The sequence below is a fragment of the Solanum lycopersicum genome, chromosome 3 (genome assembly GCF_036512215.1).
Source record: "Solanum lycopersicum chromosome 3, SLM_r2.1".
NCBI classification, from domain to species: domain Eukaryota; kingdom Viridiplantae; phylum Streptophyta; class Magnoliopsida; order Solanales; family Solanaceae; genus Solanum; species Solanum lycopersicum.
In genome coordinates this window covers 59,324,589-59,347,638 of record NC_090802.1, presented here as the reverse complement: position 1 = coordinate 59,347,638, position 23,050 = coordinate 59,324,589, and the positions used below count along the sequence as shown (strand labels likewise).

General features: G+C 39.6%; 2 protein-coding genes and 1 pseudogene across 2 annotated transcripts; all 3 read left to right on the top strand.

The window, feature by feature from the left end:
- Positions 1-303: 303 nt before the first annotated feature.
- On the top strand, positions 304-3,168 carry LOC101248374 (cytochrome P450 71A4-like). The gene is made up of 2 exons (XM_004236234.5): positions 304-2,113; positions 2,352-3,168. The coding sequence occupies exons 1-2, from the start codon at positions 1,205-1,207 to the stop codon at positions 2,961-2,963; spliced, it is 1,521 nt and encodes a 506-aa protein (XP_004236282.1). The 5' UTR covers positions 304-1,204; the 3' UTR covers positions 2,964-3,168.
- Positions 3,169-3,306: 138 nt separating this feature from the next.
- LOC104646651 (cytochrome P450 71A3-like) lies at positions 3,307-5,818 on the top strand (annotated as a pseudogene).
- Positions 5,819-16,526: 10,708 nt separating this feature from the next.
- LOC138347709 (uncharacterized) lies at positions 16,527-21,474 on the top strand. Its single transcript, XM_069296020.1, has 5 exons — positions 16,527-17,324; positions 17,393-18,226; positions 19,169-19,333; positions 19,577-19,924; positions 21,417-21,474. The coding sequence occupies exons 1-5, from the start codon at positions 16,714-16,716 to the stop codon at positions 21,472-21,474; spliced, it is 2,016 nt and encodes a 671-aa protein (XP_069152121.1). The 5' UTR covers positions 16,527-16,713.
- Positions 21,475-23,050: the final 1,576 nt, after the last annotated feature.

The window sequence follows — 23,050 nt, the reverse complement described above, 5'->3', positions numbered from 1 at the left end:
GCACAAGTAATCTGTGCCTGAAATCTTAGATACACACTTATACTATACTAACGTCCTATTATCCCTGAACTTATTTTATTAATAATTTTCTACCATTTTTCGGCCTACGTGACACTATGTTGCGGGCCCAACACTGGTTGACATTTTTTTCAACCTAGTGTCACGTAGACCGAAAAGGGATAGAAAATTATTTATAAAATAAGTTCAAAGGAATAATAGACCTTAATATAATATAAATGTGTCTCCAAAATTTCGGGCATATATTGAGGGATAGTTATGCATTTTGCGTTGATGAAATAATAAAACTTCATCAACAAGAAGTACTGTTTGTTTTTTGTTATTTATTTATTTATGTTTGTTATTGATTTGAAGAAGAAAGAAAAAACTTCTCTCCAATTGTCTGCTTCTAGCTCCGGCGCTAGCCAGCCATCCACCACAATGTCACTCTCCATTTTTCTTTTTCCTCCATTTATAGAGCCTTCGTGCTCGTCTAAAAGTGCCCAGATCTGGTCCATTTTGTGTTTTAGCCGCTGCTTCAACAATGACTGTGAAGCCACGCCACACCACACCACACCACATCTCCCTTGTTAATGTCAATCCAATCAACAAAATTATTACTCCCACAAAACTTCATTTTTTCCCGATAAATTTCATTGATGGGCTTTTTTCATTTTATTTTTCTCCTATCCTGTAGTATTTCTTGGTTGCTGCATTCTTGATAAAATGAAGAATCATACATGAGGTAACACAATTTGCAGAAATTATCAGCGCAGTAGCTTCAAATGATTTTATTTTTTTTAAAAAATTGTTATGTAAAATGAGAAATTATTCTAGGTTGGGTCAATCGGATCAATTTTCATTGATTTAATGAGGGGTACAGCTGATAAATTTGTTAACGGTAGGGGTTAAGTATAATTTTATTTTAACTAATAAATGAAAGTTGAAAGTACTTTTGAATTATTTTCCTTTTTTTATTTAGTCATGGCACAAATTAACTGGTGGAATTATCCGTACGGAATACTGGTAAACTTCATAAAAATTTACTCCATGATACTATCAAATAATGGTCCAAGGATACAATAATTAAGCAAGGAAAAAAAGTTGTTATGTGGTGATCGTCTCCTTTAGTTTCTGTGGTGAAGCTTATCTGAATATATCTCTTTACTTAATTCCCATTTTCTCCTAATTACTAAATTTAGAAAAAATGGAGTTTCCTTGGTATTCTGTTGTTGTTCCTCTGATTGTTTTCCTTTTCTTTCTTCATAACTGCTTATTTACCATTTTTAATACGAGTAACAAAAAATTACCACCATCTCCAAGAAAGCTCCCAATCATAGGAAATTTGTATCAACTTGGGTTGCATCCTCACCGTTCTCTCTATAAACTATCGAAAAAATATGGTCCAGTCATGCTACTTCACTTGGGCAGTAAACCAGTTCTGGTTGCTTCCTCTGTTGATGCTGCTCGCGATATCTTGAAAACTCATGATCTCGTATGGTCAACCAGACCAAAATCTAGCATCGCTGATGGACTCCTTTATGGATCCAAAGGTGTGGCCTTTAGTAATTATAGTGAATATTGGAGACAAGTTAGAAGTGTCATCGTGCTTCACCTTCTCAGCAACAAAAGAGTACAATCTTTTCGTGATATCAGAGAAGAAGAAGTATCAAACATGATTGATGAAATCAGGAAAAGGAGTACTAGTTCTTCGAATTCAGTGATAGATATGAGAGATGTTTTAAGTTGTATGACTAATAATATAATCAACCGAGTGACAATAGGAAGGACATACAATGAAGGGGAAAGTGGAAGAGCTGTTAAGGCTCTATTAGAAGATCTTCTTGCACTTTTAGGTACTTTTAACATTGGGGAGTATATTCCATGGCTTAAATGGCTCAATAAAATCAATGGTCTTGACAACAGAGTGAAGAAAGTAGCTAAAGATTTGGATGCATTTTTAGACAGCGTGATTGAAGAACGCGTGGTTAGAAACAAAAAAGCAGAAAACAGTACGGGTGAGGCTAAAGATTTCGTGGATGTTTTGCTGGAAATTCAGAATGGAAACGAAACTGGCTTTCCGCTTCAAAGGGATTCATTGAAAGCTATTCTCTTGGTAATTTAGCATCTCTCTTACTATTACTTATTCACTTTTTGGCATATCTTGTTTTAATTTTTTGTTTTAAGCACTTAGATATAATTCGTGCTAATGTTTTGATTCATAGTTCAAATTTCAAAACTCGGGACTTAAAATTTCATAATGGGAAACTTAAGTAACCGTACACTTTGGCAATCTAGTTTACCAACACGGCTAAAGTATGTACTTAATTGTGTGTCTTTCATTTAATGCAAAGGACTCGTTTATTGCTGGTGTGGATTCAATATATACAACTTTAGAGTGGATAATGATAGAGCTTTTGAGGAATCCAAGAGCCATGGAGAAATTACAGAATGAAGTGCGAGGATTAGTCCAAGGGAAAGCAGAGATAACAGAGGACGACTTAGGAAATATGTTGTATCTCAAAGCAGTAATCAAAGAGAGTCTCAGGCTTAATCCACCGTTTCCAATACCAGTTCCTCGAGAATCAATGGAAGACGTAAAATTACTAGACTATAACATACCTGCTAAAACTCAAGTCCTTGTTAATATTTGGGCAATCGGAAGAGACCCATTATCATGGGATGAACCAGAGGAGTACCGGCCTGAAAGATTCTTGAATAGTGATATTGATTTCAGAGGACTAAACTTTGAGTTGATTCCGTTCGGAGCTGGCAGGAGGGGTTGCCCAGGAATTCCTTTTGCTATTGTGATAATTGAGCTAACATTAGCAAGGCTTGTGAACAAATTTAATTTTGCATTACCACAAGGAATAAAAAAAGAGGATTTGGATATGAGTGAATGCACTGGCATCTCCATTCGCAGGAAATTGCCTTTACTAGCAGTGGCAACTCCGTGCAGTGTTTAGTTTTTTTCCTACAATTTCTTATAATGACATAAAATATAAATAAGTATATATGTAATAAGTAGTAAACTACTTTTAGTTAGTATTTTGAAACCCATTGAAAAGGGCAGTGCGAGAGAATTTCAGAATTCACTTATGTAATAAGTTTACTGGTTGGCTCCTTTTCCCTATGGTGTTTATTATATCTCTTTTATATTCTCGATCGCAAGATATGTTAATCCGGGGAAACAATACTGAGCCAAGAAAAAAATAACAGATAATCTGTTACGGGGTGATCGTTTCCTTCTGTTTATGTGGCGAGGCTTCTGGCTATATATTACATTTGTCCTCAATTCCCAATTTCTCCATATTTCTACATAAAAATGGAGCTTCCTTGGTATTCTGTTGTTGTTCCTCTGTTTGTTTTCATTTTCTTTCTTCATAACTGCTTTACTACTTCCAATAATAATAAAAAAAATATACCACCATCTCCAACAAAGCTCCCAATAATTGGAAATTTGCATCAGCTTGGTTCATATCCTCACCGTTCTCTCAATTAATTGTCCAAAAAATATAGTCCAGTCATGCTACTTCACTTGGGCAGTAAGCCAGTAATTGTTGTTTCTTCTGCTGAAGTTGCTCGTGATATCATGAAAACCCACGATCTCGTATGGTTAAACAGACTTAAATCAAGCATCGCTGATGGACTCCTTTATGGTTCTACAGACATGACATTTAGTCCGTATGGTGAATACTGGAGAAAAATTGAAGCATTGCTGTGCTTCACCTTCTCAGCAACAAAAGAATTCAATCTTATCATGATATTAGAGAAGAAGAAATGTCAAACATGATTGAAAAAATCAGGCAAGAGTGTGATTCAATGATAGATATCGTACGGATTCAATATATACAACTTTAGAGTAGATAATGACAGAGCTTTCGAGACATCCAAGAGCCATGGAAATATTACATTATGAAGTGTGGGAATTGGTCCAAGGAAAAACAGAGGTAACAAAGGACGACTTAGGGAATATGCAGTATCTTAAAGCAGTGATCAAAGAGTTCCTCAGGCTTCATCCACTGTTCCACTACTAGTTCCTCGTGAATCAATGGAAAATGTAAGATTACTAGACGATGACATACCTCCTAAAACTTAAGTCCTTATTAATGCTTGGGCAATCGGAAGATACCCATTGTCATGGGATGATCCAGACGAGTACCGACCTGAGAGATTTTTGAATAGTAATATTGATTTCAGAGGAATAAACTTTGAGTTGATTCCGTTCGGAGCTAGCAGGAGGGGTTGCCCAGGAATTAATTTTAATAGAGCTAGCATTAGCAAAGATTGTACACAAGTTCAATTTAGCATACGAAAAGGAACGAAAAATGAGGATTTGGATATGAGTGAATGCACTGGCATCACTATTCACAGGAAATTACCTTTACTAGCAGTGGCAACTCTGTTCGCTAGTTTTTATTATTTTTTTCCCTTCCATTTCTTATTATGCCTTAAAATTGTACCTGTTGTATGTCTTGAATCGGACCCGTTACAATGTTGTTGTATTGGGCCCTTAATTATCTGTCAATTCTGTATTTTGGGCCCAAGCCTGTAAGGGCGTAATTTAGCACTATATATAGACGCTATGACAAACCCTATTCTGTAATTCTGTTCTTACCTCTTCATAATAAAACTGCTCCCTCTCTTCCCGTGGACGTAGCCAATTTATTGGTGAACCACGTAAATCTGTTGTCTTGTTTTTCGCGTTTATATTTCTCGTATTATATCAAATTCCGCATAACAAATTGGTATCAGAGCCTCTCGGTTAATCGGTGTTCTTGGAGAATTCAAGATGTCTGCTTTGAACGTGAAAATCGACAAATTCACAGGGAGGAACAATTTCAGTTTATGGCAGATCAAGATGCGGGCTTTGTTGAAACAGTGTAACGATTCAAAAAAAAAAAAAGAGAATTATGTAAATAAGAATAAATAGGTATTTAAGGGCATAATTGTCCTTTCACGTTTTAAATGAATAAATAAGTAAATAAATAAAACAGATTTGTATTTATTTATTTTAATGTTATTTGACTAATTCTTGAATTAGTCTCCTAATCCAATTAGCCCTCTCTCTCTCACGCTTCTAAACTCCCTCTCTCACGTTCTCCATCTTCCTCACATTATTTCTGCCAAAATATCAATAATTTTCATGCTTGAAGAACTCACAAAAAAATTTTTTTAAGCAAAAGAAAAAGTAATCAAAACGTCAAGGCTAAGAGAGGTATACTTTGAAGTGAATTGGGAGTGGTTTGGAGGAGTTTTCCGGGCAGCAACATTAAAGTTTGAACATCGATTAAGGTATGAGTTTCTCTCATGGAATTCTTTCTCCAAGAGTACTTTCTTTCGGACGTTTCTTAAACTCTTGAAACTAAGGTTGTTTCCCTTCGTATATCCTTGTCCTTAGCTCCCTAATGAATTTGTAGGATGGGTATGTTGTGCTGTTAGATTTTTGCATGAATGATGTGTTTAAATTAAATATGAATGTGTTTATGTGCGGGAAATCGCGATAATGATCATCAAAATATGACCGGAAAAAGTTGATGTATGGGTGTGTATAGGGCAGTGTTTTAGGCATTGTTTTGGGGTATATAAGTTGTTTATTTATCATGTGTTTTATGTGTGAAATGGATGTGCAATGTGATGTTCATTTTGATGAAGCATAGTGAAGTGAATGAACCATGAAATCTCCCTAAGAACTAATGTGAAACTTGATGAAAAAGTGCAGAAAAATAGTGGAATAAATTTCCAAAAACATAGAAATAGGTTTAAAAAGAATCTGGAAATTTTTAGATGTCAAAGAATTAAAAAAAATAAAAATAAAAAATAGAGGGGCTGTGGGGGTTCGAACCCACCACCTCACAGCCTCCTCTTCAGCGAAAATGAGAGGAAAAATAAGGGGGCTGTGGGGGTTCGAACCCACAACCTCCCTATTCAAGCGAATTTAATTAAAAATAATAATAATAGTAAATTAAAATTCTAATTAAAGTTGGAAAATTAATTCTCTTATGTAAACATTGAGATTTAATTTAGAATTTTAATTAAAAATAGAATATTAATTCTTTTATGTAAATATTGAGATTTAAATTGGAATTCTAATTAAATTAGAAAATTATTCTTTCATGTAAATGAATGAAATTTAATTTAGAATTCTAATTAAAATAGAAAATTTATTATTTCACGAAAATGTTGAGACTTAACTTAGAGTTCTAAATTTATGAATATTAGAACTAAAATCAATGAAAAATATAAATGATATCCAAATAATTCAAAATTTGGGTTCTCGTGTCCAAACCTCCGTATTGATACATAAGTCATACGTGAGTGAAATATTCAAGAATAATGTCATCTACTTAGATCAAAAATCAAAGATCTTGGCATATATACAAGATACATAAGTCTTGTAATACATAGTCTTAGAAAAACAAGAATTCACTTAACGAACTATAAATGAAGCCTCAGGCTTGTATGTATAGATATATAAGTCTAACATACGTTCAAGAATAAGTGAACCTAAGATATACGTAATAAAATGAAGAATGTGGTGACAATCATGATGTGAGGTTAATGCATATGATGAGAGCAATCTTAAATGAGCTTAAGTAAATGTTACCGATACATACTCACCAATGAGAGTGTAAGATAATGAAGAGACCAGTCTCTATGAATACTCTAATAAAAATATTGAGTTTAAAACACTTAATACTAATGATGAGATGAGAAATCATCTATTGAGCTATGATGTCTTCATACTAGAAGCAAACTTCTATGATGTATGAGTTGCATGTAATGGAACTTTATACCGAGCACCGATAGGCTAGCTATGAGTGGTGATGCCTTCTTTCGGGAAGGGCGGAGGTTCACGTAATTCTCATGAGATGAGACTGTCCGGCTTGCCGGGTATGGGTCTCCATACATCTCCTAGTCTTTGAACCTATATTGCCACTATAGGGATCTGGCGGGGTTAAATTCCCATATACGCTAGCATGTTATTGAATCGCTTTGGCCGGTGATTCCACCTCTTTTCGGTGTGGGGAAGACACTGGATTTCATGATGCTCACATGATCTATGTCGGTTAAAGTTAAAGTTCCCAATGAATGAATGAGGCCAGCCTCAAATGAATCATATAAAGAAATGAATGATACCGAAGGTGTTAGGATAGGATAATCAAGAGGTGAGCTAGATTCAGGTAATGACATTAGGTCATTCCTGATCATTGCACAGCAAACCCGATGAAAGTCTTAAACTACATCCTAGGTATAGCTGGTGTTCGCACTGGCCTATGAATGAATTGAAATGAAATACGAATGAATGAGTGAAGCAGACTCTGTGTTTGCTAAAGAAGGCTCCCTAGTTGAGGTCCCATATGTTGAGCCCTCATTTTGGAAAGTCTTAAAGTTAAGTCTATGATAATAAGGTCTCATGGTATACGAATGAATAATATGAAAGAAAGTATGTGTTATATGTTATGTGTTATATGAATATGTTATGTTTTGTGTGCTATACGATAATTATAATGATGTATGTCACTCTCATGGCATAACTTTCCTAATCTCAATTTGGCAAGTCCACTGACTTGACTTCCAAAAATCATGTTGTTAGGAAAGAGCTATTCTTCCTCATGCATGTCCCTGGTGTGTACTTGCATATACTCATACTTAGTACAAGTGTGTACTAATTCCATACGAACATCTACTTTTAGGTGCAGGCACAGGTGGACGCTAGAGCTACAGGTTCGTTGTTGCAGCTATCCGGACATCAGTATTCATCCGGAGTTTGGTAGGTCCTCATGCTTTCGAGGATGCTACTGTTTTACATTCTAGCGTAGTTTTAGAGTTGAGCTAGCGGAGCATGTTCCACTAGCGTTTCTTTCCTGTTTTGGTTCAAACTTTGTATTGGTGCTATTTTGGCCGATATACAATTAATACTTAATGAATTATTTCTTTCAGTTGCTTATCTCTTAAATGTTAGATGGTTGATGATGAACGATTACGAAATGTTAAGAATGTTCAGCAAGTATGATTAAAGAATCAAAAATTTCAAATTTTCCGCTAAAATTAATCTATGTAAAGTAAGAATGACGTAAGCAGGCTTGTCTGCGACCTCTGAGAGGTCAACGACGCCGGTCTCGTCTGGGGTCTAGATTCCGATCGTGACAAAGTTGGTATCAGAGCGCTAGGTTAAATTCCTCGAATAATGAGTTCACATCAACCACATTGAGTAGTTTCTAAGTCATGGTAGTGAAGTGCACCACTATCCTGGATTAGAGACTGCATGATGCGTAGGAAAGACTTCCCTTCTTCTTATCTTATTGTGCTCTTCCTAATGTTTAAATTCTTGGTGTTACGAACGTGTCTAACATCAACCTTGCTGTTTTCAGAGAATGAATACCTGGGGAACTAAGGGTCTGAGGACGGGAGCAGCAGCAGCTAGGGGTAATCAGAATCCACCTCAGGCTCCAGCTGAAGGAGTGGCCATGCCAGTGAACCCAGCTGGGTTGACTGATGCGGAGGTGAGGGCATCTCTAGCCCAGATGGCACAGGCCATCACGATGCAGGCCCAAGCTATGACTGCCCAAGTCAACCGGCAGGATGTTCTGAGGGAAAACCCACCGGCTCGCAGCATAGCTGACAGACTGCGAGACTTCACGAGGATGAATCCTCCAATTTTCACAGGGGCTAAGACTTCAGAAGATCCCCAGGAATTTATAGACGAGTTGCATAAGATACTGGTGGCCATGGGGGCCACTGATATTGAGAAGGCTGAGTTGGCTTCCTACCAGCTCAAAGATGTTGCACAGACTTGGTGCAAAATGTGGCGAGATAGCCGTGTCCTAGGAGGGGTGCCAGTCACCTGGGAGCTGTTCAAGACAGCATTTTTGGAAAGGTTCTTCCCTAGAGAGATGAAAGAGGCCAAGGTTGAGGAGTTCATCAACCTCAAGCAAGGATCCATGACTGTCAGGGAGTATTCCCTGAAGTTTGTGAAGTTATCAAGGTATGTACTTCCCTTAGTATTTGATAACAAGAATGATGAGAGTACTTAACTTTGTTGAAATCATCCAGGTATGCTACTCCCTTGGTTTCTACCAGCAGGGAGGAGATGAGCAGATTCCTCACAGGAATCAATGGAGACCTGGAGGAAGATTGTCGGGCTGCGATGCTCCATGATAATATGGACCTTTCTAGATTAATGATGCATGTCCAGCAGGTAGAGGACAGCCGAAAGAGGAGAGGTGTACGTGATGTTAGGAGGCCTAGGCCTCAAGATCAGGCAGGTCCCAGCCATGGAGGCCATAGAAACAATTTTGGCGTCCGCGAGCAGCCCAAATTCAAGAAGGGGCAACAGACCGCTGGAAATTCTGACCCTCAGAGAAATACAACGCCTAGAGGAGGCAGACCCGAACCCAAGAGGGGCAATGGAGGTGAGATGCAGCGTCCAAGGAAGACTTGTACTAAGTGTGGCCGAATGCACCTTGGAGAATGTAGACAGGGCACTAATGCCTGTTTCGGTTGTGGTAAGAGTGGACACATGGTCATAGACTGTCCCCAGAACAGAGGTCAGGCTGGGGGTAATGCTCAGCCTAGGCCTACCCCACATAATGCAGCAGCAGCCGAACCTCCGAAGAGGAACAAATTTTATGCCTTGAAAGGTAGGGAGGAGCAGGAGAAGTCCGCTGATGTGGTCACAGGTATGCTGCAAGTATTCTCAACTTCTGTTTATGCTTTACTTGATCCAGGGTCTACGCTTTCCTTTGTAACTCCTCTGCTTGCCCTTACCTTTGAAATACTACCTGAAGTTCTGCATGATCCTATAGTGGTTAGTACGCCTTTAGGAGAAAATGTGAGAACCGAAAGGGTATACAAGAATTGCCCAATAGTTGTGAGTGGCAAGGCTATGTGTGCAAACTTGATTGAGTTACCCATGCATGATTTTGATATTATTCTTGGCATGGACTGGCTTCACAGCCATTATGCTTGCTTGGACTGTCGTAGTAGAGTGGTGAGGTTTCGTTTCCCTAATGAAGAAGAGTTAGTCTGGGAGGGGTACAATCCGATTCGTCCTAACCCCTTGATTTCAAATCTTAAGGCCAATAAAATGATGGCCAAAGGGTTATTATGTCATCTATTGAGTGTTAATGATTTAGATCATGATGTTCCTTCCATAGACTCGGTGCCTGTAGTAAATGAATTCCTAGATGTGTTTCCTGAAGATTTGCCTGGAGTCCCTCCCCTTCGAGAGATTGACTTTGGTATCGACTTAGAACCTGATACTAAACCAATCTCAATTCCTCCTTATAGAATGGCTCCAGCAGAACTCAAGGAGTTGAAGCTGCAGTTAAAAAATCTCACGGATAAGGGTTTCATTCAGCCGAGCATATCCCCTTGGGGCGCTCCAGTGTTGTTTGTAAAGAAAAAGGATGGGACCCTTAGAATGTGTATCGATTATCGGCAGCTCAACAAAGTCACTATAAAGAATAAGTACCCACTTCCCAGAATTGATGATTTGTTCGATCAGCTCCAAGGGTCTAGTTTCTTCTCTAAGATTGATCTTCGTTCAGGGTATCATCAGCTTAGAGTTAGGGATAGGGATGTCCCAAAAACAGCTTTTCGTACCCGTTATGGTCATTATGAGTTCTTGGTTATGTCATTCGGTCTCACGAATGCACCTGCTGCATTTATGGACCTCATGAACAGAGTTTTCCGTGAATACCTTGACTCTTTCGTCATAGTATTCATTGATGACATTCTCATCTACTCTAAGACCAAGGAAGAGCATGAACAGCATTTGAGACTAACCTTGCAGGTACTTAGACAGCATCAGCTGTATGCCAAATTCAGCAAGTGTGAATTCTGGCTGAGATCAGTGACCTTCCTGGGCCATGTTGTGTCCGATCAAGGTGTAGAAGTGGACCCCAGAAAGACTGAAGCAGTTAAGAAATGGCCAAAGCCTCTTACACCCACCGATATCCGTAGCTTTCTGGGATTGGCTGGTTACTACCGCAGGTTCGTGGAGGGATTTTCTTCCATTGCTGCCCCACTTACAACCTTGACAAAGAAGAAATCCAAGTTTGAATGGACGGACACTTGTGAGAAGAGTTTCCAGGAGCTCAAGGACAGACTCACTTCAGCCCCGGTGCTTACTCTGCCTAAGAGTGGCGAGAATTACACTGTCTATTGCGATGCATCTAGGGTCGGTTTGGGATGTGTTCTTATGCAGGCTGGTAAGGTGATAGCTTATGCTTCCAGACAGCTCAAGGTTCATGAAAAGAATTATCCCACTCATGACTTGGAGTTGGCAGCTGTGGTGTTGGCGTTGAAGTTATGGAGGCATTATCTATATGGAGTACACGTGGATGTGTTCACGGATCATAAGAGTCTCCAGTACGTGTTCACGCAGAGGGAGCTGAATCTACGGCAACGCAAATGGTTGGAGCTGTTGAAGGATTATGACATGAATGTGCACTATCATCCAGGTAAGGCTAATGTTGTGGCTGATGCTTTGAGCAGGATGAGCATGGGGAGTACAGCCCACGTTGAGGATGAGAAGAAGGAGCTAGTGAAAGAGGTACACAGACTGGCCAGGCTGGGTGTACGGTTGGTTGACTCTACTAGTGGAGGTGTATCAGTTCACCCTAGTTCTGAATCATCCCTGATAGTGGAAGTCAAGAAGGGTCAGCATCTCGATCCTGTGTTGATGGAGATGAAGGACTCAGTGTTGTTAAAAATGAATGAGTCTTTTGCTTTGGGAGATGATGGCATACTTAGATACCAGAACCGGTTGTGCGTACCAGATGTAGATGATTTACGGACCAAGATTGTTACAGAGGCCCATGGTTCCGGATATTCCATACATCCAGGTTCCACAAAAATGTATCATGATCTTAAGCAGATTTATTGGTGGGATGGCATGAAGAAGGATATTGCAGACTATGTGGCTAAGTGTCCTAATTGTCAGCAGGTTAAGGCAGAGCATCTTAAGCCTGGTGGTCTGACTCAGATTATTGAGGTTCCGACTTGGAAATGGGAGGCCATTAATATGGACTTCGTTGTTGGTCTTCCGAGGACTAGGAGGCAGCATGATTCTATATGGGTTATTGTGGACAGACTGACTAAGTCTGCCCACTTTATCCCTGTGAAGTCCACTTACAGGGCCGAGGATTACGCGAGACTCTACATTGATGAGATTGTGAGATGGCATGGGATTCCTTTGTCTATTATTTCAGATAGAGGAGCTCAGTTTACTTCGCATTTTTGGAGATATTTCCAGAAAAGCTTAGGCACGCAGGTGAAACTTAGCACTGCCTTTCATCCTCAGACAGATGGGCAGGCAGAGCGCACTATTCAGACATTGGAGGACATGTTGAGAGCGTGTGTGATTGACTTTAGAGGTAATTGGGATGACCATCTACCTTTGATAGAGTTCTCGTATAATAATAGCTACCACTCCAGCATTGGGATGGCACCATTTGAGGCATTGTATGGTAGGAGGTGTAGATCTCCAGTTGGGTGGTTCGAGGTTGGAGAGTCATCTATTTTGGGTCCAGAGATCATTCATGAGGCCTTGGAGAAAGTTAGAATGATTAGAGACAGGTTGGCTACCGCTTACAGCCGACAAAAGTCATATGCAGACAACAGAAAGCGACCTTTAGAATTTAACGTTGGTGACCAGGTTTACTTGAAAATATCGCCTATGAAAGGTGTGATGCGATTTGGTAGAAAAGGGAAGCTTAGTCCGAGGTATGTGGGGCCATATGAGATCCTACAGCGCGTGGGTGAGGTGGCCTATGAGTTAGCATTGCCTGCGGAGCTAGCTTCTGTTCATCCAGTCTTTCATGTCTCTATGTTGAAGAAGTGCCTAGGTGATCCAGCATCAATCCTACCTGTAGAAGGTTTGGGGGTTGGTGAAGACTTGTCCTATGAGGAAGTACCTGTTGAGATCTTAGACAGACAGGTCAAGCGGCTGAGGAACAAGGAGATTGCCACAGTGAAGGTATTGTGGAGAAACCATCTTGTTGAGGGTGCTACGTGGGAGGCTGAGGCCGACATGAGATCCCGATATCCACATCTTTTCAACTCTTGAGGTTAGGCTTCCTACTCGTAAGGCTATAGTTCCTTATCTCTTCATATTTGTTGCTATTGGCTGATTGTACATAGCAATTAAGTTATGATCTCATTGGCATTATTAGGTGAAATGGTAGTGTCATTCGGGGACGAATGTTCCTAAGGGGGGGATAATGTAACGATTCAAAAAAAAAAAGAGAATTATGTAAATAAGAATAAATAGGTATTTAAGGGCATAATTGTCCTTTCACGTTTTAAATGAATAAATAAGTAAATAAATAAAACAGATTTGTATTTATTTATTTTAATGTTATTTGACTAATTCTTGAATTAGTCTCCTAATCCAATTAGCCCTCTCTCTCTCACGCTTCTAAACTCCCTCTCTCACGTTCTCCATCTTCCTCACATTATTTCTGCCAAAATATCAATAATTTTCATGCTTGAAGAACTCACAAAAAAAAATTTTTAAGCAAAAGAAAAAGTAATCAAAACGTCAAGGCTAAGAGAGGTATACTTTGAAGTGAATTGGGAGTGGTTTGGAGGAGTTTTCCGGGCAGCAACATTAAAGTTTGAACATCGATTAAGGTATGAGTTTCTCTCATGGAATTCTTTCTCCAAGAGTACTTTCTTTCGGACGTTTCTTAAACTCTTGAAACTAAGGTTGTTCCCCTTCGTATGTCCTTGTCCTTAGCTCCCTAATGAATTTGTAGGATGGGTATGTTGTGCTGCTAGATTTTTGCATGAATGATGTGTTTAAATTAAATATGAGTGTGTTTATGTGCGGGAAATCGCGATAATGATCATCAGAATATGACCGGAAAAAGTTGATGTATGGGTGTGTATAGGGCAGTGTTTTAGGCATTGTTTTGGGGTATATAAGTTGTTTATTTATCATGTATTTTATGTGTGAAATGGGTGTGCAATGTGATGTTCATTTTGATGAAGCATAGTGAAGTGAATGAACCATGAAATCTCCCTAAGAACTAATGTGAAACTTGATGAAAAAGTGCAGAAAAAATAGTGGAATAAATTTCCAAAAACATAGAAATAGGTTTAAAAAGAATCTGGAAATTTTTGGATGTCAAAGAATTAAAAAAAAAATAGAGGGGCTGTGGGGGTTCGAACCCACCACCTCACAGCCTCCTCTTCAGCGAAAATGAGAGGAAAAATAAGGGGGCTGTGGGGGTTCGAACCCACAACCTCCCTATTCAAGCGAATTTAATTAAAAATAATAATAATAGTAAATTAAAATTCTAATTAAAGTTGGAAAATTAATTCTCTTATGTAAACATTGAGATTTAATTTAGAATTTTAATTAAAAATAGAATATTAATTCTTTTATGTAAATATTGAGATTTAAATTGGAATTCTAATTAAATTAGAAAATTATTCTTTCATGTAAATGATTGAAATTTAATTTAGAATTCTAATTAAAATAGAAAATTTATTATTTCACGAAAATGTTGAGACTTAACTTAGAGTTCTAAATTTATGAATATTAGAACAAAAATCAATGAAAAATATAAATGATATCCAAATAATTCAAAATTTGGGTTCTCGTGTCCAAACCTCCGTATTGATACATAAGTCATACGTGAGTGAAATATTCAAGAATAATGTCATCTACGTAGATCAAAAATCAAAGATCTTGGCATATATACAAGATACATAAGTCTTGTAATACATAATCTTAGAAAAACAAGAATTCACTTAACGAACTATAAATGAAGCCTCATGGCTTGTATGTATAGATATATAAGTTTAACATACGTTCAAGAATAAGTGAACCTAAGATATACGTAATGAAATGAAGAATGTGGTGACAATCATGATGTGAGGTTAATGCGTATGATGAGAGCAATCTTAAATGAGCTTGAGTAAATGTTACCGATACATACTCACCAATGAGAGTGTAAGATAATGAAGAGACTAGTCTCTATGAATACTCTAATAAAAATATTGAGTTTAAAACACTTAATACTAATGATGAGATGAGAAATCATCTATTGAGCTATGATGTCTTCATACTAGAAGCAAACTTCTATGATGTATGAGTTGCATGTAATGGAACTTTATACCGAGCACCGATAGGCTAGCTATGAGTGGTGATGCCTTCTTTCGGGAAGGGCGGAGGTTCACGTAATTCTCATGAGATGAGACTGTCCGGCTTGCCGGGTATGGGTCTCCACACATCTCCTAGTCTTTGAACCTATATTGCCACTATAGGGATCTGGCGGGGTTAAATTCCCATATACGCTAGCATGTTATTTGAATCGCTTTGGCCAGTGATTCCACCTCTTTTCGGTGTGGGGAAGACACTGGATTTCATGATGCTCACATGATCTATGTCGGTTAAAGTTAAAGTTCCCAATGAATGAATGAGGCCAGCCTCAAATGAATCATATAAAGAAATGAATGATACCGAAGGTGTTAGGATAGGATAATCAAGAGGTGAGCTAGATTCAGGTAATGACATTAGGTCATTCCTGATCATTGCACAGCAAACCCGATGAAAGTCTTAAACTACATCCTAGGTATAGCTGGTGTTCGCACTGGCCTATGAATGAATTGAAATGAAATACGAATGAATGAGTGAAGCAGACTCTGTGTTTGCTAAAGAAGGCTCCCTAGTTGAGGTCCCATATGTTGAGCCCTCATTTTGGAAAGTCTTAAAGTTAAGTCTATGATAATAAGGTCTCATGGTATACGAATGAATAATATGAAAGAAAGTATGTGTTATATGTTATGTGTTATATGAATATGTTATGTTTTGTGTGCTATACGATAATTATAATGATGCATGTCACTCTCATGGCATAACTTTCCCAATCTCAATTTGGCAAGTCCACTGACTTGACTTCCAAAAATCATGTTGTTAGGAAAGAGCTATTCTTCCTCATGCATGTCCCTGGTGTGTACTTGCATATACTCATACTTAGTACAAGTGTGTACTAATTCCATACGAACATCTATTTTTAGGTGCAGGCACAGGTGGACGCTAGAGCTACAGGTTCGTTGTTGCAGCTATCCGGACATCAGTATTCATCCGGAGTTTGGTAGGTCCTCATGCTTTCGAGGATGCTACTGTTTTACATTCTAGCGTAGTTTTAGAGTTGAGCTAGCGGAACATGTTCCACTAGCGTTTCTTTCCTGTTTTGGTTCAAACTTTGTATTGGTGCTATTTTGGCCGATATACAATTAATACTTAATGAATTATTTCTTTCAGTTGCTTATCTCTTAAATGTTAGATGGTTGATGATGAACGATTACGAAATGTTAAGAATGTTCAGCAAGTATGATTAAAGAATCAAAAATTTCAAATTTTCCGCTAAAATTAATCTATGTAAAGTAAGAATGACGTAAGCAGGCTTGTCTGCGACCTCTGAGAGGTCAACGACGCCGGTCTCGTCTGGGGTCTAGATTCCGGTCGTGACAAAGTTGGTATCAGAGCGCTAGGTTAAATTCCTCGAATAATGAGTTCACATCAACCACATTGAGTAGTTTCTAAGTCATGGTAGTGAAGTGCACCACTATCCTGGATTAGAGACTGCATGATGCGTAGGAAAGACTTCCCTTCTTCTTATCTTATTGTGCTCTTCCTAATGTTTAAATTCTTGGTGTTACGAACGTGTCTAACATCAACCTTGCTGTTTTCAGAGAATGAATACCTGGGGAACTAAGTGTCTGAGGACGGGAGCAGCAGCAGCTAGGGGTAATCAGAATCCACCCCAGGCTCCAGCTGAAGGAGTGGCCATGCCAGTGAACCCAGCTGGGTTGACTGATGCGGAGGTGAGGGCATCTCTAGCCCAGATGGCACAGGCCATCACGATGCAGGCCCAAGCAATGACTGCCCAAGTCAACCGGCAGGATGTTCTAAGGGAAAACCCACCGACTCGCAGCATAGCTGACAGACTGCGAGACTTCACGAGGATGAATCCTCCAATTTTCACAGGGGCTAAGACTTCAGAAGATCCCCAGGAATTTATAGACGAGTTGCATAAGATACTGGTGGCCATGGGGGCCACTGATATTGAGAAGGCTGAGTTGGTTTCCTACCAGCTCAAAGATGTTGCACAGACTTGGTGCAAAATGTGGCGAGATAGCCGTGTCCTAGGAGGGGTGCCAGTCACCTGGGAGCTGTTCAAGACAGCATTTTTGGAAAGGTTCTTCCCTAGAGAGATGAAAGAGGCCAAGGTTGAGGAGTTCATCAACCTCAAGCAAGGATCCATGACTGTCAGGGAGTATTCCCTGAAGTTTGTGAAGTTATCAAGGTATGTACTTCCCTTAGTATTTGATAACAAGAATGATGAGAGTACTTAACTTTGTTGAAATCATCCAGGTATGCTACTCCCTTGGTTTCTACCAGCAGGGAGGAGATGAGCATATTCCTCACAGGAATCAATGGAGACCTGGAGGAAGATTGTCGGGCTGCGATGCTCCATGATAATATGGACCTTTCTAGATTAATGATGCATGTCCAGCAGGTAGAGGACAGCCGAAAGAGGAGAGGTGTACGTGATGTTAGGAGGCCTAGGCCTCAAGATCAGGCAGGTCCCAGTCATGGAGGCCATAGAAACAATTTTAGCGTCCGCGAGCAGCCCAAATTCAAGAAGGGGCAACAGAGTGCTGGAAATTCTGACCCTCAGAGAAATACAACGCCTAGAGGAGGCAGACCCGAACCCAAGAGGGGCAATGGAGGTGAGATGCAGCGTCCAAGGAAGACTTGTACTAAGTGTGGCCGAATGCACCTTGGAGAATGTAGACAGGGCACTAATGCCTGTTTCGGTTGTGGTAAGAGTGGACACATGGTCATAGACTGTCCCCAGAACAGAGGTCAGGCTGGGGGTAATGCTCAGCCTAGGCCTACCCCACATAATGCAGCAGCAGCCGAACCTCCGAAGAGGAACAAATTTTATGCCTTGAAAGGTAGGGAGGAGCAGGAGAAGTCCGCTGATGTGGTCACAGGTATGCTGCAAGTATTCTCAACTTCTGTTTATGCTTTACTTGATCCAGGGTCTACGCTTTCCTTTGTAACTCCTCTGCTTGCCCTTACCTTTGAAATACTACCTGAAGTTCTGCATGATCCTATAGTGGTTAGTACGCCTTTAGGAGAAAATGTGAGAACCGAAAGGGTATACAAGAATTGCCCAATAGTTGTGAGTGGCAAGGCTATGTGTGCAAACTTGATTGAGTTACCCATGCATGATTTTGATATTATTCTTGGCATGGACTGGCTTCACAGCCATTATGCTTGCTTGGACTGTCGTAGTAGAGTGGTGAGGTTTCGTTTCCCTAATGAAGAAGAGTTAGTCTGGGAGGGGTACAATCCGATTCGTCCTAACCCCTTGATTTCAAATCTTAAGGCCAATAAAATGATGGCCAAAGGGTTATTATGTCATCTAGTGAGTGTTAATGATTTAGATCATGATGTTCCTTCCATAGACTCGGTGCCTGTAGTAAATGAATTCCTAGATGTGTTTCCTGAAGATTTGCCTGGAGTCCCTCCCCTTCGAGAGATTGACTTTGGTATCGACTTAGAACCTGATACTAAACCAATCTCAATTCCTCCTTATAGAATGGCTCCAGCAGAACTCAAGGAGTTGAAGCTGCAGTTAAAAGATCTCACGGATAAGGGTTTCATTCAGCCGAGCATATCCCCTTGGGGCGCTCCAGTGTTGTTTGTAAAGAAAAAGGATGGGACCCTTAGAATGTGTATCGATTATCGGCAGCTCAACAAAGTCACTATAAAGAATAAGTACCCACTTCCCAGAATTGATGATTTGTTCGATCAGCTCCAAGGGTCTAGTTTCTTCTCTAAGATTGATCTTCGTTCAGGGTATCATCAGCTTAGAGTTAGGGATAGGGATGTCCCAAAAACAGCTTTTCGTACCCGTTATGGTCATTATGAGTTCTTGGTTATGTCATTCGGTCTCACGAATGCACCTGCTGCATTTATGGACCTCATGAACAGAGTTTTCCGTGAATACCTTGACTCTTTCGTCATAGTATTCATTGATGACATTCTCATCTACTCTAAGACCAAGGAAGAGCATGAACAGCATTTGAGACTAACCTTGCAGGTACTTAGACAGCATCAGCTGTATGCCAAATTCAGCAAGTGTGAATTCTGGCTGAGATCAGTGACCTTCCTGGGCCATGTTGTGTCCGATCAAGGTGTAGAAGTGGACCCCAGAAAGACTGAAGCAGTTAAGAAATGGCCAAAGCCTCTTACACCCACCGATATCCGTAGCTTTCTGGGATTGGCTGGTTACTACCGCAGGTTCGTGGAGGGATTTTCTTCCATTGCTGCCCCACTTACAACCTTGACAAAGAAGAAATCCAAGTTTGAATGGACGGACACTTGTGAGAAGAGTTTCCAGGAGCTCAAGGACAGACTCACTTCAGCCCCGGTGCTTACTCTGCCTAAGAGTGGCGAGAATTACACTGTCTATTGCGATGCATCTAGGGTCGGTTTGGGATGTGTTCTTATGCAGGCTGGTAAGGTGATAGCTTATGCTTCCAGACAGCTCAAGGTTCATGAAAAGAATTATCCCACTCATGACTTGGAGTTGGCAGCTGTGGTGTTGGCGTTGAAGTTATGGAGGCATTATCTATATGGAGTACACGTGGATGTGTTCACGGATCATAAGAGTCTCCAGTACGTGTTCACGCAGAGGGAGCTGAATCTACGGCAACGCAAATGGTTGGAGCTGTTGAAGGATTATGACATGAATGTGCACTATCATCCAGGTAAGGCTAATGTTGTGGCTGATGCTTTGAGCAGGATGAGCATGGGGAGTACAGCCCACGTTGAGGATGAGAAGAAGGAGCTAGTGAAAGAGGTACACAGACTGGCCAGGCTGGGTGTACGGTTGGTTGACTCTACTAGTGGAGGTGTATCAGTTCACCCTAGTTCTGAATCATCCCTGATAGTGGAAGTCAAGAAGGGTCAGCATCTCGATCCTGTGTTGATGGAGATGAAGGACTCAGTGTTGTTAAAAATGAATGAGTCTTTTGCTTTGGGAGATGATGACATACTTAGATACCAGAACCGGTTGTGCGTACCAGATGTAGATGATTTACGGACCAAGATTGTTACAGAGGCCCATGGTTCCAGATATTCCATACATCCAGGTTCCACAAAAATGTATCATGATCTTAAGCAGATTTATTGGTGGAATGGCATGAAGAAGGATATTGCAGACTATGTGGCTAAGTGTCCTAATTGTCAGCAGGTTAAGGCAGAGCATCTTAAGCCTGGTGGTCTGACTCAGATTGTTGAGGTTCCGACTTGGAAATGGGAGGCCATTAATATGGACTTCGTTGTTGGTCTTCCGAGGACTAGGAGGCAGCATGATTCTATATGGGTTATTGTGGACAGACTGACTAAGTCTGCCCACTTTATCCCTGTGAAGTCCACTTACAGGGCCGAGGATTACACGAGACTCTACATTGATGAGATTGTGAGATGGCATGGGATTCCTTTGTCTATTATTTCAGATAGAGGAGCTCAGTTTACTTCGCATTTTTGGAGATCTTTCCAGAAAAGCTTAGGCACGCAGGTGAAACTTAGCACTGCCTTTCATCCTCAGACAGATGGGCAGGCAGAGCGCACTATTCAGACATTGGAGGACATGTTGAGAGCGTGTGTGATTGACTTTAGAGGTAATTGGGATGACCATCTACCTTTGATAGAGTTCTCGTATAATAATAGCTACCACTCCAGCATTGGGATGGCACCATTTGAGGCATTGTATGGTAGGAGGTGTAGATCTCCAGTTGGGTGGTTCGAGGTTGGAGAGTTATCTATTTTGGGTCCAGAGATCATTCATGAGGCCTTGGAGAAAGTTAGAATGATTAGAGACAGGTTGGCTACCGCTTACAGCCGACAAAAGTCATATGCAGACAACAGAAAGCGACCCTTAGAATTTAACGTTGGTGACCAGGTTTACTTGAAGATATCGCCTATGAAAGGTGTGATGCGATTTGGTAGAAAAGGGAAGCTTAGTCCGAGGTATGTGGGGCCATATGAGATCCTACAGCGCGTGGGTGAGGTGGCCTATGAGTTAGCATTGCCTGCGGAGCTAGCTTCTGTTCATCCAGTCTTTCATGTCTCTATGTTGAAGAAGTGCCTAGGTGATCCAGCATCAATCCTACCTGTAGAAGGTTTGGGGGTTGGTGAAGACTTGTCCTATGAGGAAGTACCTGTTGAGATCTTAGACAGACAGGTCAAGCGGCTGAGGAACAAGGAGATTGCCACAGTGAAGGTATTGTGGAGAAACCATCTTGTTGAGGGTGCTACGTGGGAGGCTGAGGCCGACATGAGATCCCGATATCCACATCTTTTCAACTCTTGAGGTTAGGCTTCCTACTCGTAAGGCTATAGTTCCTTATCTCTTCATATTTGTTGCTATTGGCTGATTGTACATAGCAATTAAGTTATGATCTCATTGGCATTATGAGGTGAAATGGTAGTGTCATTCGGGGACGAATGTTCCTAAGGGGGGGATAATGTAACGATTCAAAAAAAAAAGAGAATTATGTAAATAAGAATAAATAGGTATTTAAGGGCATAATTGTCCTTTCACGTTTTAAATGAATAAATAAATAAATAAATAAAACAGATTTGTATTTATTTATTTTAATGTTATTTGACTAATTCTTGAATTAGTCTCCTAATCCAATTAGCCCTCTCTCTCTCACGCTTCTAAACTCCCTCTCTCACGTTCTCCATCTTCCTCACATTATTTCTGCCAAAATATCAATAATTTTCATGCTTGAAGAACTCACAAAAAATTTTTTTAAGCAAAAGAAAAAGTAATCAAAACGTCAAGGCTAAGAGAGGTATACTTTGAAGTGAATTGGGAGTGGTTTGGAGGAGTTTTCCGGGCAGCAACATTAAAGTTTGAACATCGATTAAGGTATGAGTTTCTCTCATGGAATTCTTTCTCCAAGAGTACTTTCTTTCGGACGTTTCTTAAACTCTTGAAACTAAGGTTGTTCCCCTTCGTATGTCCTTGTCCTTAGCTCCCTAATGAATTTGTAGGATGGGTATGTTGTGCTGCTAGATTTTTGCATGAATGATGTGTTTAAATTAAATATGAGTGTGTTTATGTGCGGGAAATCGCGATAATGATCATCAGAATATGACCGGAAAAAGTTGATGTATGGGTGTGTATAGGGCAGTGTTTTAGGCATTGTTTTGGGGTATATAAGTTGTTTATTTATCATGTATTTTATGTGTGAAATGGGTGTGCAATGTGATGTTCATTTTGATGAAGCATAGTGAAGTGAATGAACCATGAAATCTCCCTAAGAACTAATGTGAAACTTGATGAAAAAGTGCAGAAAAAATAGTGGAATAAATTTCCAAAAACATAGAAATAGGTTTAAAAAGAATCTGGAAATTTTTGGATGTCAAAGAATTAAAAAAAAATAGAGGGGCTGTGGGGGTTCGAACCCACCACCTCACAGCCTCCTCTTCAGCGAAAATGAGAGGAAAAATAAGGGGGCTGTGGGGGTTCGAACCCACAACCTCCCTATTCAAGCGAATTTAATTAAAAATAATAATAATAGTAAATTAAAATTCTAATTAAAGTTGGAAAATTAATTCTCTTATGTAAACATTGAGATTTAATTTAGAATTTTAATTAAAAATAGAATATTAATTCTTTTATGTAAATATTGAGATTTAAATTGGAATTCTAATTAAATTAGAAAATTATTCTTTCATGTAAATGATTGAAATTTAATTTAGAATTCTAATTAAAATAGAAAATTTATTATTTCACGAAAATGTTGAGACTTAACTTAGAGTTCTAAATTTATGAATATTAGAACAAAAATCAATGAAAAATATAAATGATATCCAAATAATTCAAAATTTGGGTTCTCGTGTCCAAACCTCCGTATTGATACATAAGTCATACGTGAGTGAAATATTCAAGAATAATGTCATCTACGTAGATCAAAAATCAAAGATCTTGGCATATATACA

Coding starts and splice junctions, on each gene's coding strand:
- LOC101248374 (XM_004236234.5), top strand. CDS start 1,205: ATGGAGTTTCCTTGGTATTCTGTTGTTGTTCCTCTGATTGTTTTCCTT. Junction 2,114..2,351: donor CATTGAAAGCTATTCTCTTG/GTAATTTAGCAT, acceptor TTTAATGCAAAG/GACTCGTTTATTGCTGGTGT.
- LOC138347709 (XM_069296020.1), top strand. CDS start 16,714: ATGAATACCTGGGGAACTAAGTGTCTGAGGACGGGAGCAGCAGCAGCT. Junction 17,325..17,392: donor AAGTTTGTGAAGTTATCAAG/GTATGTACTTCC, acceptor GAAATCATCCAG/GTATGCTACTCCCTTGGTTT. Junction 18,227..19,168: donor GTTGTGAGTGGCAAGGCTAT/GTGTGCAAACTT, acceptor TGCCAAATTCAG/CAAGTGTGAATTCTGGCTGA.